The sequence below is a fragment of the Tenrec ecaudatus genome, chromosome 16, assembly GCF_050624435.1.
Source record: "Tenrec ecaudatus isolate mTenEca1 chromosome 16, mTenEca1.hap1, whole genome shotgun sequence".
Lineage (NCBI taxonomy): Eukaryota > Metazoa > Chordata > Mammalia > Afrosoricida > Tenrecidae > Tenrec > Tenrec ecaudatus.
This window is the reverse complement of record NC_134545.1, coordinates 5,140,278-5,160,794: the sequence shown is the minus strand read 5'-3', so window position 1 is coordinate 5,160,794 and position 20,517 is coordinate 5,140,278. Positions and strand designations below refer to the sequence as shown.

The window sequence follows — 20,517 nt, the reverse complement described above, 5'->3', positions numbered from 1 at the left end:
TTTTCTGGAAGTGCGTCACCAGGCCTTTCTTCTGAGGTGGCTCTGGGTGAACTTCAACCTCCGGCCTTTCTGTGAGCAGCCGGGCCTGTGTACTGTTTGCACTGCCCAGAAGGTCTCCACAAAGGGTAGAGGTGTAGCCTCACTAGGCAGAAACTCTGTGCAAACCCCGGAAGCCACCGGCTGGCCCCAGGGCCCCTCACCTCTGGTAGCAGGCCAGCTCCTCCTGCAGCAGGAACACCTTGGACTTGAGCTCGTTGCGTTCGTGCAGCACGTCCCGCAGCTCCTGCAGCGTGAACCGGGGGCGGCTTGGGTCCTTCAGCTCCATGGCCAGCCTGTCCGCTTCGGAGACAGCCTCCTCTGCACCAGGCTCCATCTGGAGGAGGGAGAGGTGCTGCCAAGCAATTCCTGACCACCCCCGCCCGCCCCCGCCCTGAGTCCCAACAGAGCCCCAGTCTTCTATGCTCCCTGGAATTAGCAGCTTCCCCAGGGTGCTATTTTAAGCTCCAGCAGGCGGGTGGCCTCTGCTCACGTTCTGTGCAGCTTGGCTCCCTCAGGAGAAGAAAGCCAGCAGCCACCTGCTCCTTGTCCACCCGCTCCACCGCCGGCCCATGGTCCCTGCACCGGCCCACCCACTTTATCACAGATCACACAGAAAAGCCAGGGAGAGGGGAACCTGGCGCCCAGCCCCTCCACCCACATCCACTGCCAACCTCCCCTGCCCTGGGCGCTATCTCTAGTTTGCACCAGGAGGCATCAATAACTTTCCCCAAGTTGCTAGAATCCAACATTTCTTGGAGTCCCCAGCACCTGACACTTCCCAGCCCACAGCAGGTACTCAGGACACAGTGAACGAGCAGCTCATTGTTAGAGGCAGCCGGAAGTCACAGAACCCTCCCAGGGCCCATGGTGATGTGTTTGGCCTGGTGGGAGGTGGTCGGTCATCTCCCAGAGGAAGGGGCTGGAACCAATCCAAGGTGCCCCCACCCCAGTGTGTGTCAGAATTGCCTAGCACACAATTCCTGAGCCCAGCTGTTGGGCATTGGCATTGCTAATTCTGAGAGGGTCTGTCTGGTTCCCTGCAGACCTCAGCATAAAAACCGGTCATGCTTTGGATCCCAGCATGCTAGGCCACCGGCCTGTCCCATCCCCAACCCATCCTCCACCCTCTTCAGAGCAAAAGGGAGTCTGTTTTTGTTCTCACTGTGGCAAAATACACGTGACATAAAACAGACTGTTTGACCTGTTAAAGCACACAATTCAGTGGTGTGTTGTCCTCCCTCCCCCCACTGTCTAGTTCCAGAACCTTCTCATTGCCCCCAAAAGAAATCCTGTACCCATTAGCAGTCACTCCCCATCTCCCTCCCTGACTGGAGACACCCCTCTTCTGGGCATTTCATATAAATGGGACCAGCCACTCCTCAAGAGGTCACGTGTGACTGTCTCCCCTCCCCGTGGTGTGTGACCAACAAGTCTGTGTGGAAAGATGCATTGCGCTTATCCATGCATCTGTGGATGAACACTGGGGAGGGATGGGGGGGGCAGAGGTCCACATTTGGGTGACCTCGTGAATAAAGCTTCTATGAGCACATGGACGTGCCTTTTGAATCGCTGTTTGAGTTGCCAGCGTGCCCCGTGCCTCCCCACTGGCAACAGATGAGAGCTCTGCTCCCCTGTTGCTCACCAGTGAGGGCGATTTTCCCATCTTTGGTCACGGTCCAAACCTCAGGCTCACTCACCCCTCCCTGCCCCACTGTCCAGGAAATCTAGGCCTGGCTAGGCACTAAGAAAGTCCTCATGTCTGTCACTCTGCAGGTGCCATCGAAGGGGATAGGGGTCCAGGCCAGACCCGACCCCACTCCCCACGAGGTCTTTAGAAAAGTCCTCTCTGGCCCTCGACACCCGCAGCCTAAGGGCCCTCCCTTTCCCAAATACTCCACTGCCATCAAGTCTATGGTGACTCAGATCGACTCTATAAAGGGTTCCCAAGGCTGAATCTTCAATGGGAGCAGACAGCCTCATCTTTCTACTGCAGAGCGGCTGATGGCTCTGAACTGTAGACCTACGGGTAGCAGCCCAACACCTCACCCACAGCGACACCAGGGTTTCTTGGAAGAAAGAAAAGGGGGATTGAAATATAGAGTCCCTTGCCCCTCAGAAAAAGGGCCCAGAAGGAGTAGAAGCTCCAGCCAGAGGGCCCGAGGCCAGACGGCTGAAGAATTCCAGCAGACAAGAAATGCCAGCAGACAAGAAATGGAACGGGTTGTTCCAGAAAAGGACACTTGAAAGGAGACAGTACACATTAAGGCAGGGCAGGTGACAGGAGAGTCACCCAGAACTGCGGGAGGGGAAGCTGGCTGACAGTGCCCAGGCATCAAGGCTGAAGCCACCAGGGGCCTCACTGCAATGGGTGGGTGTGGGGGCAGGGAAAAAAAGATGTCTGAAGAGTCCATTGCCAAGAAGTTGTCTGCTGAGGCCACCTCTTGGGTGGGTCAGGTCCTGGGGAGGGGGTGCATCTTTAATGTCCATCTCCCTCCCACCCCCTGCCCTGGGCTGCTGCTTGGACTCCTGATAAGTCATATCCTCCTCCGTTAGCACTTTCCACTCTTTGCCACCCCTAGCAAGTGCCTGGTATCAAGCAGGCACTCAAAAATGAGTGCTGCACCCTGCCCAGGTTAACCATGGGCACCAATCACTGCCATCCATGTCTGCTTATCAGAGACTGAGTATTGACTTTTTGGGCACACTCAGCTCTCAGCTTTAAGACTATCCAAGAATGAGACCGGGATGGTGGGAACAGGAGGGAGGGGTGATATACACAGATAGGAATTTACAATGTAATATAGTAACAGAGCTCTAGAAAGTCAAACTCTAACTGGGGAGGATCAGAGATGATGTTCCTGTGGATATGGCTTCTGTGCTAGGGGTTTTGGCGAGCACATAGGAGTATGCCATGTACCAGGGCAGCCATCACCTGAGGTTGCAGACTGGGGCCCCTCACATTTTGTGTCACTCTCTCTGTGTTCTAACTCTTTTCAGAACCCATTGCTGGATGTTTTAAATCAGATTTCACACTAAAGTCTGCAGTTTTCAATTTGGTTTTTTTCCCCCTGCTTTGTTTTTTTGGGAGGGGCGGGAAATTGACAGGATTTGGTCACACTGCGTCCACATTTCCACATGGCAACACTGGGCCAGAGCCAGGTACAGTGCTCCCTTTTCCATGTTCTTTCCCCCAGGTATCCGTGAGCTCAAACCTCGGGGTCATTCACTCCCGCCAGCCCTGCTGACCAGGTCCTGGGCAAGTCCTCACCTCTGTCACTCTACAGGCGCCATCCAAGCCACAGGCTGCTGGACTAGTCCTCTCTGGCTCTCACTCTTCCCCATCGGGCCCTCAGCTGCCCAAGTATATCTCTAAGGCCCCTCCCCTCCCAGATACTCCCCGTCCCCAGGAGCAGCAGGTCTCCTTCGAGGCACCTCTGGGTAGACTTGAACCTCCAACCTTTCAGTTAGCAGACCATGTTAACTTCGGCAGTATCCAGGGCACTGATTAACCCATGGCGTGGAAAGCTTGGGGCATTTCCATGCAAGTCTGCAAAACCTAACTTGTGGGGCTGCTGCTGGAAAGCGCCGGAGTGGGGCAAGCTAGGGCCTCAGGCCACAGGCAGGGAGCAGCACACAGGCAGCCCAGACCGGCATGTCAATCAGGCCCATCAGTGGCTGGCCGACTAGGCTTACTCCACTGGGGACACAGGAGTCTTAGGTCATCTCGGCTACCCCTCCCAGCACTGCTCCCAGGTCCCTGGAGGCACACTGAGCCTAGCCAGGGAGAGATACCTGGAGCTAGCTGCTGACAGGGAAGTCCAGGGGTCAGTGACAAGGAGTGGGGCCTGCCCAGATGCCCTGGCAGGGGCAGCACTTTCTCTCAGGGGCTGGGCCCTCCATCATGCTCCCTGCAGCCTCAGGGCATCTTGGGACACAGAGCCACTTCCTGTGCCCCCACCCCCCAGTTCCTGAATATCCGTTTATGCAGACCCTGAACCAGTCAAGGGGAAGGATTGCTTAGAAAAGCAGCTGTCACAAAGCTAATTCCCACTCACAGCGCCTCTAGAAGTGCCAGAGAACTGGGCTCCAGTGGCTTCTCAAAGGCTGACTTTCGGGAAGCATTACCAGGTCTTTCTTCTGAGGCACCTCTGGGTAGACTTGAACCTCCTGCCTTTGGGCTAGCAGCTGAGCACGTCAGTTACTGTGAATTCAGCCTCACCATCAGCCATCACAGCCTAGCTTTTTCTCCCTGGTCCCCACCACCGTGCAGGAAATGCCCGGCCATCGGTGGATTCTGGCACACATTGGATCGGGTTTCCCAGGTGTCTCATCTTCAGGGGAGCACAAGGAGGCCTGTCTCTCTCTCTCTCTGAGGCCAAACACAAAACCAGAATGCTTTTCACAAGAGAAACCCAATGGGAAATTATTAATATTAGTTTTCTTATTTTCTTTAAAGCCCTTCAGACAAGAAGCTGCCTAATTTTCTTACAGATTTAAATCTAATTATGAAAGGCAGGAAAACCTTCCATTCAAATATAAGGAGCTGGATTAACCTGGACAATGGGATGCATGGTGGAAGAAAACCTTTCCTCGGCATGGCCCTCAGGACAGAGTAGATCTGCCCTGCAGGGCTTCCAGGGCTGGAAATCTTAGGGTAGCTGGTGGGCTTGAACTGCCCACCTTTGGACTAGCAGTAGAGCACTTTAATCGCAGTGCCCTAGGGGGTCCTTTAGCATAATATCAGCCCAAATCACACCCACTGCCACCAAGTCAGTTCTAACTCAGAGCAACAACCCTGTAGGAGACAGTGGACCTGCCGCACAGGGCTTTCAAGGCTGTCATCTTTCTCCTGAGGAGCAGCAGGTGGGTTCAAACCAATGGCCTTTCAGTTGGCAGCCAACCACTTTAACCACTCTGCCATCGGGCACCTGCCGTGGGAGAAGCCAGCTGTAAAAGGCCACATGGTATATGATCCTACTTACAGGAAGTGTCCAGAATAAGGAAATCCCGATAGACAGAGTGGGGTAGTGGTTGTCGGGGAGCGGGAGGAAGAGGGGGCTGGTGGGGTGGCCGCTCAGGGAGCAGGACTTCCTTTTGGGTGATACCCCTGTCCTACGACTGTGGTGCTAACTACACAATAACTTCACTGCTATTTCATAACTGTAATTTTGCTACAGTGATGAATCGGGCAACCCTGTGAAAAGGTCATTCGACCCCCAAAAGGGTTCTGTGGTATGTGAATGAGGTGCTGAAGTTGTGGATTTTGTGACTTATATCATAAGGTTGTTTTGGAAAAAGATGTAAGGCAGAAAAAGGAAAAAATAACTATAAACAAAGTTTGGTGTAGATGCCCCACGTCACCCATCAGTGCCACTCCTGGGTATCCACCCTGAGGGATTCAGACAGGTGCCTCACAAGCTTGCACATGTATGTGCACAGTAGCATTATTCATAACACCCACAGAGGCTTGCCACATGCAGATGACACTGAATGACAGGGATGTGGCTCAGAGAGGACCACAGGTCAGAGGCCAAGAGCACTGTGCGAGCTGTTTTCTTTTCACTCTCGGTCCCTCTATGGCTCCCATCTTTCCCACCACTCCCACCACAGGACTGACTCCAGTCCCTAATCATGCCCTAGCTGCTCTCCAGCCTGGCTCCTGCTAGTCCCACGTCTGGAACCAAGGTGGACACTCTGCCCGTCCTACAAGACATGTCCCAGAATCTTGAAGGCCACTCCAGTACCCTCTGCCCTCCTAGGATCCCATGGCCCAGCCCCATGGAATACTTGATGTAAGAACCAAGAAAGGTCACACACTCATGTGACAGAAAAGGAAACCGATCACCAATAAGATGGACTGACCCCAGGTTACACAGCAGTGGGGTGAGGGTTAGCCCCCTGGTAGTGGGCTCCCTTGATTGATTTCAGAGCATCCTGCACTCCACATGGCTCTGAGCGATGGACAGAGGTTACCCCAGCAGAGACTGCCAGACTTTGAAACAGATGCAGCCAGGCAAGTTAGTCTGAAGTGCAGCCTGACTTTACTCCACCTCCTCCCCTTTCCACCCCCCTCCTGCTGCCAGAAAGGGAAGCTCAGAGACAGGCAGTCAGGCCAAGGAAGTGTGAAATGTCCTCCTCCATCCTGGTGCTAAAGAGATCTGGAGTGGGGCTGGCAGTCTCATGGCTAGACTGACATCCCAGGCTCACAAGAGAGAGCTCTCGTGGGGTCTGAGGGCCTGGGAGGACAGTGTGAGGAGGGGGCTGGCCTGCAGCTTGACCTAGCATCTGTCTTTGACATCTGCCTGCTCCCATGCATCCCAGGGCCACGGCGTTGGTCCAGCCCACACCTCTTCTTACCACTGCTGCCACCAGCTCTGCAACCACAATGCAAACCAGAGCGGATCCTATCACTCCCCACTAAAACCCTACAAAGGACCAGAAGGAGCCAGAGCAGAAGGACACCCAGCGGGGAGAGGACCCACTCCGATGAAATGGCTAGAACAGGCAATGCTCAGAATCAGAAGGTATCTGAGCCTCTGAGGGCCGGGGGAGGGAGGAATGACAGCAGGCACGAGCGGGGATGGAGTTTCTCGAGGGAGGAGAAAGCAGCGGTGACGGCTGCGTAACGCTGCGAATGTGACCCATGCCACAACGCTGCACACTTGAAGAGTGGCTCACATGGCACCTTTAGTTGCCGATGCTTTATCACAAGAACGGTAACAGTGAACCCGTGACCGGATCTCATCACTCTGCTCGTTCATGCGTGGTCCGGGGTCCTCCGGAGGGGAAGGCGGCAGCTGCCTACCCTACTCTGGTGTGGCCTGAAGCTCCAAATGGGCCAGTTTCTTCACAGTAATAATACTGTCTTCCCACCTTCAGTCCGAGAAGATTGGGAGGGCACCGTGAGGGATGGACCCTGAATTGGGGGCTGAACAAAAGGAATAACGACACCCCTGGACACAATGATGGGTTCTTCAACCTCACCTCACAGATCACCTCCTAGGGCAGTGGCTCTCAACCTTCCTCATGCCACGACCCTTTCATACAGTTCCTCATGTTGTGGCGACCCACCAACCATAACACTATTTTCACTGCTATTTCATAACTGTAATTTTGCTACGGTGATGAATCAGGCGACCCTGTGAAAAGGTCATTAGACCCCCCAAAGGGGTCGAGGCCCACAGGTTGAGAACCGCTGTCCTAGGGGAAGCTCTCCTGACCCCTCAGACTAATTATGGTAGCAATTATTTCTCACTAATGCCTTCACTGCAGCTTGGATGTCTGTCTTCCCTCAATACCACTGGTTCTTAATCGCATGCTACCTCTTGAAATAGTTTACCATTACCTAATTTTTTTTTTTTTTGGTACTGTGACTCTGTGCATTCCTGCCAGATTCTTTGGAAGGCTTCCTGTTTGGTTCAGTATGTCACATGTGGAATCCTTCAGTACAGTCGTTGGAAGCATGCTTTTTTTTGTCCCCCTTCAGTTCTTTCCGCTTGAGAAATGCTGAGCTTGTTTTCCCTTTTGTCTTTCAACTCCAGGTCTTCCTATATTTCATTATAACACTTTGTCTTCTTACGCTGCCCTTTGAAATGTTCTCTTCAGTTCTATATTCCAGAACACGTTTCAGAGTCTCTTCTGACAGCTACTTGGATTCACTCTTTCCCATCTCTTCACAGACCTTTGGCTTTCCTCGTGTATGGTGTGCCTAACGCCATCCAAAAACTGGTTGGTCTTCCATTATGAGTGTTTAATGCATCAAAATCCATTCTTGAGAGATGATTTCCGAATTCAGGTGGAATTTTCAAGTTGTACTTTTATTTTTGTTTCCTTCAGCTTCACCTTGAACTTGCATATGAGTAATGGACGGTCTTGTTCTGATTAACACTGACCTTCTCCATTGTTTCTTTCCACAGAGAGAGTCCATTTGATCTCTTAGCTATTCCATCCAGCAAGGTTACATGCACAGTGCTTGTTTACATCATTGGGAAAAAGGCACTTCCAATGAATAGAGTTGGTCTTGCAAAATTCTAAGATGAAATCTCAGGTTCCTTTTCATCATGACCATAATTTCCAACTAGAGATTTTTCTTCTGTTTCCATTTTTGCATTCTAATTGTCACGAAATACCAATGCATCTTAATTACATTGAAAAAATAAAAGGTCAATTTCAGACTGCAAAAAATTAGCAAAAATCTCTACGACCTTCATCGTTGGTATTAGTGGTACAGCATTTGAAGGGCCAGCGAGGCCTCTGTTGGTGTGTGGATAGTATCCTGCCCTTCTCAGAGCTGCCCGTACTTCGGGGTCTATCACACCACGCTCTTTGCGAAAATGAGTGCAATGCCATCCCTCTTCTGTGTGTCGTTTCCAGCACAGTACACAGCAGGATTGATTCGAAATGGCCAAGACCAGTCTATTCCAGCTCACTACTGTCGAGGATCTTGATTTTTATGCATTCCAACTTCTGACAACTTCCAATTTTCCTAAATTCATACTTGAGGCCTCCTGTGTTCTGATTATTAATTAATGGATGGTTGCAGCTGGTTCTCATTTTACGTTGTGCCTGACTGGCAAATGAAGGTTAAGTTTTGTTCCATCCACGTCTTTAAGGCTGACTCTTCTTTGAAGGAAGGGGCAGTCCTTCCCGGGTCCCATTTTGGGTGCCTTCCAACTGGAGGGGTGCCATCGGCTAGCAGAGAATTAGACAACGTTCTGCTGCCATTTATAGGGCTGATGTTATCAGCTTCTTCTCCCTAGTCTGTTTTCTTCTTTCCTAGATCTGCTGAAACCAGAGTGGCGCTACTGGGAGTAGAACTACCACCACTGATCGGTCAGTTTCTCACACGGACGCCATGTGGGTTGCTGGGATGCCTGAAGTGACACCGCTCTGCAGTTAGATGCTGTCCTTAGCCCCATTTTACAGATGAGGACACTGAGGCAGGAGAGGCTAAAAACCTTTTCAAGTAGCAAGACCTGGACTTGAGTGCAGGCAGCCGGGCTCAAGGGTTAGCGCCATCTTTAGTCAAGGAAACCATGGCACCATGGCCTATCCTTACCTACATGGCTCTTTTTTGAGACACAATTCATTGATAGGGGTTGGGTTGTGTACCCCCAAAAGATAAGCTGAAGTCCTAACCATTAGCACTGATCCCTGTGGTCTTGTTTGGAAATCAGGTCTTTGCAGGTGTCATTTGTGCAGTGAACATGAGGTCATAATACTGCAGAGGGTTGGTTGAACCCAGTATGTTGAGGCTTGGCAGAGGACTGGGACTGGTTGGTGTTTCATTCTGTTGTACAAAGACCCCCGGAAGTCAGAGCCAACTCAACGGCAGCTAACCACCACCACAACCCAATGATGGGCATCTTCATCCGAAAAGGGAGGGTAACAGGCACAGAGGGAAGACTGAGGCAGAGCCATAGTGCTGAGACTACCAGAGCTCGGTGAGCCCAGGACCTTCCCCCTCGAGTCATCAATACCCTGACTGTGGACCTCTGACCTCTAGGACCAGGAGCCAGTCAACTATTGTTTTCAACCCCCCAGGTGGGTACTCACTTTGACACCCCTGGAAGTGACCACACCCACCTACCCCACAAGTCACCCTTCAGAGTGTACATGCACAATGCCCTGCAGCAATTACCATAGGCTCGGCCAGGGCATTTCCACCTCCCCAGGAAGACAGCCACTCCCCTCACTTCTGCCAGCCCCAGGCAACCAGGAACCTGCTTTCTGTCTCCGTGGACCTGTCCTCCTAGGCACGGCATTAAGTGGACCCATGAGGTGTGGGGTCTTTTGAGTCTGTTTTCCACTCGGCACTGTATGCTGAAAGCCCATGCATGTTCCAGCATGGGTCAGAGCTGCCTTCCTCTCTACTGAGTAAGATTCTGTCACCTGCCCTGGTGGTGTAGCAGGTGACACATCGGGCTGTTAACTGCCAGCGTAGCAGTTCGAAACCACCAACCACTTTGTAGGAGAAAGATGATGCTTTCTACTCCCACAAAGAGTGAGAATGCTGGAAACCCAGAAAGGCAGTTCTACTCCTGTTCTCCAGGCTTGCTATGAGGCAGAACTGACTCGATGGGGCAGTGAGTTTGGTTTGTTTTTTGGGTACTGTTCCGCCGTGTTGACACACTGGGACGAGGCTGTGGTGAACTCTGAGTGCACAGGGTTCTGGGTGGACAGCTGCTTTCACTGATCTCAGGGACATACCTGAGGGCCAGGTGCGGGTCTGAGTAGCTGACGACTGTTCTTCTCTCGAGTGTAAGCTCCCTGAGGATGGGAGCCAAGTCTGTATTTACCCCCATGGCCTGCCACCAAGACAGCAATGACTTGCATGAATAAGTGAATGAATGGATAAGCAGTAGGCACAGGCTGGCCACCTCTGAGCTGAGTACCCTGGGCTAGAATGCTGGGAGTTCTGGTTTCTAGGCCCAGCTCTGCCTCCACTTGGCTGTGTGTCCTCAGGCCAGTAGCTTGTCCTCTCTGGGCCTACCATTTCATTTCCTCAAGTGTGACGGGGAAAGGCTGCCTCCCACCCTAGCCGGCCTCTGCTTACCTCAGGTTCCTGCTCCCCATTCTGGCAGAGCTCCACGCCACCATGAAGCCTTTCCCGAAGCTTCCCAAGCTCTGCCCGCAAGCAGCCCATCTCCTGCTCCTTGGTCTGCAGGTCTGCCTCCAGCTCCACTTTCTGTTCAATCAGGGCCTTCCCCTGGGCCTCCACCACGGTGACTCGGTGCCGAAGATCATGGTTGATCTTCATGAGCCGGGTCTGCTGTTGCTGCAGCTGTGGAAAGAGGGGGAGGCTGCTGGGAAGGGCTGCCACGGGCAGTAGCTCAGGCTGTGCCGTAGACAAGGGCAAATGTCAAAAGGTGTGCCACCCCTTCTGTGGCCGTCATAGTTTGAAATGTGTTCACAGTCTTATAATAGCTCTGGTGGCAGTAAAGACAGACAGGCAAGCTCTGTATTTAGGATGATCACTGTCGAAACAGATGGAAGGTCAAGTGTCTCGTCAGAAGGAGGAGGTTATAACAACTTGCCAACAGACAGAAGTCACATGCTTGAGGAAAGGTGCCCTGCTGTCATCAGGCAGCAGTTCCCGGTGGTTTCTGAAGGAGCTTGGAGTCACTGGCCAGGTCCCCAGGAGCCCAGTGACACTGTACAGGACTGCCCCAGGACAGAGGAGAGGTTAGGAGGACAGTGGTCCCCACCCAGGGTGTGCGTGTGAACAGGTTGCTGGACAGTGCAGGGCTTCCAGCTCTTCCTCCAGGTCACCCCCACACCTGCTGGTTCAGGGCTGGTGCTACCAACCTGCTGGTAGGTTCCCACCCCACAGAGGTCAGGGAATGGGCCGAAGGGGAGAAGAAAGGTCCGAGGCCTGGAGCTAGGGGAGGGTGGGGTACACTTACAGCCTCCACGTCCTCGCCCTTCAGGCCGAGCTCCCGGTCTTTGGCGCGGATCTCATCGCGCTGCTTGTCCACCACCTCCTTCAGCTTCTTCATCACCTGCCGCTCACGCTCCGACATGCCTGGGGTGGGGCGGGTGGGGCCAGCAGGTGAACCCAGCTCCCATCCCACTCATGCCCTCTGACAGCTCCTCCATCCTCCTCATGGCCCCTGGAGGCTGCCTCCCCAACGTCATCAACCCCCTCTCTCCACTCACCACAGTCTGCTCCCTGGTCCTGGATCCTTCCACATTCCACCCCATGTCTGCGTGGAGCTCCACCTTCAAACCTCCCCAGGGCACCCCTCTCATTCTTCCAGCCTCGGCCTCAGATGCCCACCCCCCACCTCACCCCCACCCACACAGAGGTCTGCCCTGCCCCGACCACCCAATATGAAGTGACCTCTACGTCCACCACCTGGCCAGGTCCTCCCGATCCCAATGCCTGATTGCCTTGCTAGCATTTGGCATCATTAAAACCCGGTACCATTTCCTGCCTGCCCTGGGTCAGAGGAGAACAGGGCTGCAGGGTTTGGAGCAACTTTTTGAGAGCAGAGGAGAGATGGCCAGAACTTCCTGCTGAAGTTTCCTGGCTGGACTCAAACCAGCAACCTGAGGTCAGGCAGCAGCTCAGCACATCCTGCAAATGCCACCCCGAGATGGCACCTAAGTGCCCGAGCCAGTCTGTTTCTCACTGTGGTAACTATCGTAAAATAGCATTGAAGTTGAACAGCTAAGCATTTTTAATGTACAGTTCAGTGGCATTAATTATACATACCATCCTCTGCAACCCTCACCACCAACTAATTCCGGCCTCACCGGACACCCTGCTCCCAATACCCCATACCCACAGGCACTGGGGCCCCAAATCTACTAAGCTAGATGGTGCACAGAAGTGGACCCACACACCACATGCCCTTTGGGGTCTGGCTTCTTTCACACCCTGGGGGCTCACCCATGCCAGGCTGCAGTGTGTCTGCAAAGCCTCACTCTCCACTGGGCCCTAGTCTGCTCAATGCTGCTGTGAGCACACATACTAGAGCCTGGAGAACCTGTACTTAACTCCCACCAATGCCAGTTGTCCCCAAGTGGATTCTGACTCATGGTGATGCCGTGTGGGTCAGAGTAGAGCTGTGGGCTCTAAAGGGTTTCAGGGGCTGGTTTCCCAGAGCAATCACCAGACCTTTCTTCTGAGGCTCCTATGAGAAGACTCGGTCTTTTGACCTTTGGGCCAGCAGTAGAGCGTGTTCACTGTTTACACTGCCCAGGGACTCCTCACACCTGCTTGCTGGGAGTCATTTTAAAAATGGGAGGTGAAAAACAAGTGTTGACGAGGACATGGAGAAGTGAGCGCCCTCTCACCTGCTGGTGCAAAAGGGACCAAAGGCTTGGCAGCCCCTCAGAAGAGACATGGAATTACTGGCCAACCCAGCAGCTCCACTGTTGGGCAGGGGCCCCAGAGGAGGGGAAAACCTGAGTCCACACAGAAACACACACAAGAATGTCCACCACAGCCGTTCTTATACAGACCGCCCCCAAGTGTTCATCCATGGGACGTGGGGGCAGGCAGAGGCCAGGTAGACCACCGATCTCGACTTGGGCACCCAAGGGAAGGGTGATCTGCACGTGCTGCCCTGTAAAGAGAAGCCAGGCATGCACAAGGACCGGCCATGCGTGAAGGACTCTGTGCACAGACTGGCCAGAGGACGCCAGTCCACAGAGAGCGCAGGATGATCAGTGGTTGCCAAAGGCTGTGTGGGGAGGGCATGCTGTTTTGGGGAACAGCAAACATTCTGGAAGGAGACAGTGGGGTGTGCTGCACATCTCTGTGAGCACACAGTGGCAGCCGTGACAACCAGAACCTGTGTGAGCAGGAAACCCACCCGAGGTGGAAGGCCCAAGGACGTTCCACAAAGACGGGAGACAAAAAGGCAGCAAGACCACACCCTGTCCAAGGTGGGACCCTCACAAGACTCGGGAGTGGGGGGCCTTCCGTGATTCCTGGCTCTCACGGGAATGGCTGCACTGAAACTCAGTGAGCTGGGCTTTATGGTGTGTGCACGTTTTGAGCACGAATACACTGCAAGACTCCTTTGACATGAAGGTCACAACCAGCTCAAACTAATCGACGACAGTGGTGGTCAGAACTAGGGTGACCTTGGGGGTGGCGTGGAGCCCTCATGGCATAGTGAGTTATGCATTAGGCTGCTAACCTCGGGGTCAGCAGTTCAGATCCATCTGTTCCTCCTGGGGAGGAAGTTGAGGCTGTCTGCTCCCATTACAAATGTACAGTCTTGGAAACTGACAAGGGCAGTTATACTGTCCAGCAGGGTCCCTATGGGTCAGAATCAACTCTATGGCAGTATTATTAGTTTTGGGTGTTTGGGGTCTTTTTCCCTGTCTGTGAGGCATAAAGGGTCATAACTTGACAGCAGTGCGTTTTGATTTTTGTTGTCTGTTTATTTGGGGGGTATTAGGAGCCCTGGTGACATATTTATTGGGTTAAGTGCTAGGCGGCTCAGCAAAAGGTCAGCAGTTCGAACCCACTAGCATGAAGCAAAGAGAGGCCGTCTATTCCCATGCAGATGATAGCCTTGGTAACTGGGAGAGCCTGCAGTCTGGGCCAATTTGCTGGACCCTGGGCCTGGGCCTGCCACTAACCTCTGTCCTCAGTTTCTACCCACCCCCGGCAAAGGGGGCTGACTGGGTGCAGAAATCCCCTGGCCTACTGTCCGCGTTAGCTGCTGTCAAATCCGTCCCTGACTCCTGGTGCCCTCACACACGAGGGGATGAAATACTGCCTGCCCGGTCCTGAGCCATCCCCATAACCAGGTGTAGTAAGTGTGAGTCCCAGGACTTATGAAGCAGATTGTCAGGTCTTTCTTACTCATCTCCCTTCATCTGGAGGCTCCGCTGAAACCACAGCACAATAGTAACGTGTAAGCTTCCACTGACAGGTCGTGGCAGCGCTTGGGGCACACTACTGGCTACTGAGCCCAGCTATGCCACATTAGAAGCTGAAGGCCAAAGGCACTGCTGCCAAGTCAGTTCTGACTCATAGCAACCTTTTAGGACAGGGCATAACTGCTCGCGAGGATTCTTGAGGCTGTCGATCTTTACAGGAATCATCAGCCTCAGCTTTCTCCCTCAGAGTGGCTGGTGGGTTTGAACCTCTGACCTTGTGGTTAACAGCCCAACATGTAACCTGTAGCTCCTGGTCTCCAGTATGAAAAGCAAGAACTCTGGCCTCCAGTCACCGCTGCCCCCATCACGTGAGTGTCACGGGAGTTAATCTGTGCCAAGTGCTTACACAGGCCTGGCCAGCCTGCCTGAGAGCCACCAAGGGTCAGCTGTTGTTTGGCCCACCCTTTAGAAACACCAGTTCTCCATGCTCCAGGGGCTGCTGCTGAGGGCAAATTAGCACTTGTAGACAAGTGCTTTGAAAAATGAAAAGTGCTCTCATTACGCTCACAGACACAGTTAGAAGCTGGAAGAGTTCTGAACCGTCACATTAGTCACCCAGCCACTCAGCACATGGACCTAAGTTAAAGAGACACTCAGGCCCGGGCACACAGAATGGGGCATCCAGCAATGCTCAGAGCCACGGCACTTGTGCTGGTGACCACGTAGCCACACTGTAAGCCTCCAGCTAGAGAGTGGCTGCACAGGAGGAAGCACCCTAGAGACTAGAGAGCCAGACCAGGGTGTCTAACTCAGGGTGTCAGACACAGGATTCACCAGTACAGCAAAGCCTGCGAGAGCTGGAACCTGTGGATGGTCCGAGAGGAAAGTGCAAATACAAGAAAGTGGTCAGGTCATACCCCGACAAAGGTGGAAGAGTTACAGACCCCAGAAAAACAAGGCAGTCCTGGTGACCTCTGGCTCTCACGAGTGCACTGGGTGGGAATCAAACCCATGTCTCTCAAACAGAAGCCAAGAAATCAACCAGTGTGCCACCGCCACCGTCTGTGGTCAGTTGTCCTGTCTTATGATGAAATTGTTCTTCCAGAGGCCTAGAATTTGTTGAGATCTATGAGATTAAACAAGTGACTGAGATCAGAGGTGCCTACTGCCACCAAGAAAGAAGAGCTGAGAGTAACATGTGGCCTTTGGACACAGGGTCCCTGTGCTGGGAACCTCCTAGACCCAGGAGAAAATTGATGCCAACACACATGGAGATCCCCAGGGAACACACGCTCAGACGTTGAAAGGAGTCGGCAGGGAGAGAGAGCCCTCCCTAGAGCAGGGGCCCTGAGCCTGGATTTCTAGCTCCCTGAGCTGTGAGGGAATATATGTGTGTTAAAGCCACTCCCTTGCAGTCATGGCAGCACTAGAGAACTGTGACACAGACCCCGAGCTTATATTTGCAGGGCCACCTTCTGCCCATCCACAACTCACTGGGCTCCACCTTCTCCCAGGGAATCATGTGTCCAAATCCTATTCCTAGAACCAGAGTGAGAAATGTGTTTGTCCTTGTTATGTTCCCATAATGTCCCATCCAAAATAAAAGTCAGCATGAAAGGCATGCCAGACATCTGCCTGGTGTCTCCACTGGGGGTGGGGCGGGTGGGGTGGAGGGAGACAGCCACCAGTGGGAGCCCAGGGCACTCTCCTTGAAGGAGTCCGAAGGACACGGACCGAAGGCACAATATGCCTTTCCCGTCCTCCCAAGCTGCACCACCCCGGCGACTGGTGACACCACAGCAGGGATTTAGGAAGTGGCCGAGGCACAGCCAAGCATTCCCTCTAGACAATGTTGCGTCCAACACACACCACTATATTTAGATATTTAGTTCAAAAACAAAAAACCCACCTGCATGTAATGTTTACACACTTTTCAATAAGTTAAAACAAAAATATAACAAGAACAGCAGTGTCCTAGAGTCTTGGGGCTGATGGGTATGGGGGTTGGGGGACTTGAGTTCCCCAGGTTCAGGCCAACTTTGAGGGCAGAATTTTGTACCCCAATGTCACATCTGTTTTCTGGTGTTAGTCAGCTTCGAGCTCCCATCTCTGGCAGGTCACAACAGGTGGCCTTCTTCAACAGTTTTTTTTTTTTTCTCTCCGCTGCCCCTCTGCTCTTCAACAGTTTTGATGAGTGAAATCTAGGTGTCTTTCTTTACCCGAGTGTGGTCCTGAGAGAGAGTGTGTGTCTGTCTGTGCACATCGACTCTGAGCTCTCTGTTATTTGTCTGTCCACACCTGCCTGCCTCGTGTCCTCTAGGCTCACCCCTCTGTGCCTGTCTGGGGAGAGGCAGGCCGAGGCACACCAGAACACTGGCATCAGCAACCCACCACCACGCTGGCCTTCTCTCAGGGTTCCACCAGCGACTAAGAAAGGCATGCTCCAATCTCCCACGATGATTGTGGAGGCACGGCTCTTTTTTTAAAAAAACTTATTTTTGTCCACTTTTAAGAGTACTATTGTTATTATTTTTTTTTTAATTATTTTTTTAATACAGGTATATAACTCTGGTTTTCAGTGTGGTCACAAAGTTGTGCAATGATTCAGGAAAAGGATTTTTTTTTTAAAGCAAAAACTCCAAACCACTTGCCATTGCACTGACCCTGCCTCTGGGCAGCCCGTGAACTGCAGAGCAGAACTGTGCCCCACGGGCACCAGGGGCTGGTGTTTCAGAAGGACACTGCCAGGCCTTTCTTCTGGGGCATCTCTCTGGGCGGACAAGGCCTGCCAGCCTTTTAGGCAGTGATCATAGATAACATAAAAACATGCAACCCTAGCGGTGCTGTCAGGGAAGCAACAGGCTGCCCTCACTTCCCAGCCCCTCAGGCTCCATCATCTCCTCCACCCCCACTGGCCTCCCTGGGGTTCCTCACACCTGCTCCAGGGCCTTGGTACTCGCCATCCTCAAAAGCCAAGTGCATAGCTGATTCCCTCTCCCTCACGTCAGCTGACCAAAGGGTTCGCATTCGACCTGTTGAGGGGCTTTCCCAGACCACTGCACCTAAAGAAGTGCCACCCAGTCACGGTCACAGTCCCTCTCCACGTTACTCCCTCCATGGCGAGGTCACCCTCTGGTGCCATCACCTCTCTCCCCATGGGGATGTAAGCTGCTTGAGGGCGTACACTCGTTTAATCCACAGTGGGACTCCAGGCCAGAGCCAGGCAGCTGGCGAGGTAGCCCTATCTGTTTCCACCTGTGGACAAAGCCAGAACAATTCCTCTCTGGGAGCACCAGGGCTCGGGCCACCTGCCAACATGAGACAGAGGCTGCGGAAGCCACTGCCTCGCCCCAATGCTCAGACAAGCTTATCTCCATTTCTATTTTTTTAAACATTCCATTGTGAATCCGGGGACGGTTAAAATATCAGATCATTGCTTTTGTACTCAACAACTTAAACTTATCCACCCTCCCAATCACTTGCCCTGCCCCCCCCACTCTTTCCTACCGCCCCCTTGTAGTGTATATTATCTTACTCTTTCATGCAAGTTATATCATTATTACTGATGGTAGGGCTGCCATCATGCCGATTCTGACTCCTGGCAACCCCAGGTGTGTGCGGGGTGGAACGGTTCAATAGGGTCTGTAAGACTGTGACCTTTCAGAAGGGACCTCTGCTGTCGATTCCATTTCTAATGACCCTCTGTAGGGTTTCCAAGACTATAAATCTTTAATAGGTACAAGCAGCCTCAACTTTCTCCAGAGGAGCGGCTGGTGGGTCTGAACCACCAACCTTGGGGTTATCTCACAAGGCCATAGGGTGGGTTTAAATCACCAGCTTTTGGGAGCTGAGCCGTGGCTGCCCTCCCAACCCCCCACCCCCCATCCTCAGGGCTTCCTTGGGTAACATCATTAGTAGCAGCCTTCCCCCCACCCCACCCCCCGTACCTTCCTGCTTCTGGAACTCCTCCTCGGAGATGCTGCTGTCCTTGTGGGAGAGGTTGGTCATGAGCTGTTTGTTCTCCGCCTGCAGCTGGGCTATCTGGGAGAGGAGGTCCTGAGCCTCCCCTCGCCACACGTCCTCCACAAGCTCCAGCTCCTGCGAAGGCGAGAAGCAGCCTGGTGACAGCCCACCCAGGGCAGCAGCCCCTGCCCCATGAAACCCAGGCCGTGGGTGGGCAGGTGGGCAGCTAAGCAAGGCCCGTCCCAGCTCATCTGCTGCCTTGGTGAGAATAAAAAGTGTCCTTCCTTTGGGCAGATACCTGAGTGGACTTGGCCAGGTTAGAGTTGCTCACTGCCTCATGAGCAACCACAGATCCACTACCACACCTTGGACCATCTGCAGAAGAGAGGGGTGGGGGTGGGCATCTCCAGGTGTGATCACATTCCTTAATTGTGATAGGTAGGTTTATTGTGCCAACCAGGCCAATAGGAACATGTGGGATTAATAAGGTCGCAGTTTGATTGGAGAGCAAAGAGATCAATGGCTCGGCAAGCCCTGCCTGTCTCTCTCTTGCTCTTTGGTGATCAGACTTGTGTGTGGCTGCTAGTTCTCTGCCTCAACTTGTGTACCACTACCGTGATATAGCCAACCCATGTCGCTAGAGCTTGAAATTCCTTTAGACCTGCTTCCCCATGCTGCTGGTGTGTACATTGCTTGAGCTTGGGACTGTCCGATCCTGCTGTCTGTCTCACTGTTGGTGACCTGCCCTGCAGTTTGATACCTTTGGCTAGACTGCCTGCATTGCCCTTCGGAAGACTCAGCTATCTGCTATCTTGACCTTGTACCCAGCAGCCCTCGTGAGTTGAAGGACTTCCAGTATATTAACTGTTCCATGGAAGTGAGTTGAACTGAGCCCTCTGTACTGCTGTGTGGACTAATTAGCTTTTATATTCCTTCGTGCTGTATCTATCTATCTATCTATCTATCTATCTATCTATCTATCTATCTATCTATCTATCTATCTAAAATCATAAGTGACCTGGTTTTGTCTCTCTAGAGAACCCTGTCTAACATACTAATCCTGGGACTGAAAAGCAAAAAATAAACTAAACCCATTACCATGAACCCAAGCTGTGGTCTTTTCTTTTTAAAAATAAATCATTAAAATAAAATAAAAATAAATCATTTGTTGGGGGATCTTACATATATCATAACAAGCCATACATCCATTATCTCAGATGGACATGTACAATGATTCAGCCATGGTCTCTTCCATCACCTCACATGCATGTGAAAAGTGAACCATGTAGATGGATCCATTGGCATGACGGAGCTGGAGAGGAATATGGAAGGTGCCGTGGGCGGCCAGAAGAACAAACACATCTGACTTGGGAGAAGTACAGCCAGCGTGCTCCTTCGCAGCAAGGAGGGTGAGACTTCATCTCACATACTCGGGCACATGATCAGGAGGGACTGGTCCCTGGAGAAGAACACGGTGCTGATATGTCAGTGAAAAGGGGGAAGACCCTCAGCAAGATGAACTTGAGCCGGAGTGGGCTCAACGATGGCCATGGCATGCCGTTGCACGCTAGGTACTCTCCGTCGGGGAACCAACCCACAGGATGGCAACACCTAACCCCAAACACAAGGGTTTGTGAGAAAACAGAGAAATTGAAGTCCTCTTCCGCTCTTGGTGGACATGGAAAATGGCACGGCCCCTGTGTAAAAGGGCCTGGCAGTACCCGACCACCTAGAGAAACTAGCTGCCCCACACAGGGACACCCACACGGATCTTCACAGCCCCTCTCCGTGACAACCACAAGGTGGAAAAACCTCAATGCCCATCAACTGATAAGTGAATGGTTATACAGACTGTTTTCTGTGCAGAAAATGGCATAATAACATCATGCTCAGAGACAGAAGGCCAGACACACAGGGCCACATACTCTGTGATCCCAACTGCTCCATGGTTCAGAACTAGCCGCTCCAGAGAGCAGGAAGAAGAGTGATTGGGAGGGCAGGGAAGGAGGGGAGAAGGTGACTGCCTTTTTCTTCCCCGGCTGACGGCAATGTCCTATAACTGACCCAGGTGGCAGCTGATGTTGCACGACTCTGTGAATGTACCCCAAACCACGGAACTTTGTAGTTTAATGAACGGGATGAATTTTACTGGTCAGAGAATCAGGTTCAGTG

The 20,517-nt window shown here is 52.6% G+C and overlaps 1 protein-coding gene across 3 annotated transcripts in view; it reads right to left on the bottom strand.

The window, feature by feature from the left end:
• The window catches only part of RILPL1 (Rab interacting lysosomal protein like 1), a 38,081-nt gene that overhangs the window by 9,250 nt on the left and 8,314 nt on the right, over positions 1-20,517 (bottom strand). For 2 of the 3 annotated variants that reach the window (XM_075533933.1, XM_075533934.1), the window contains exons 2-5: positions 18,330-18,480; positions 11,445-11,563; positions 10,595-10,822; positions 201-373 (exon numbers count right to left, since the gene is read on the bottom strand). In XM_075533933.1, coding sequence (XP_075390048.1) covers positions 201-373; positions 10,595-10,822; positions 11,445-11,563; positions 18,330-18,480 — 671 coding nt within the window. Of the gene's footprint in view, positions 1-200; positions 392-10,594; positions 10,823-11,444; positions 11,564-18,329; positions 18,481-20,517 lie in introns of all 3 variants that reach the window. The other variant, XM_075533932.1, reaches the window with a different exon arrangement.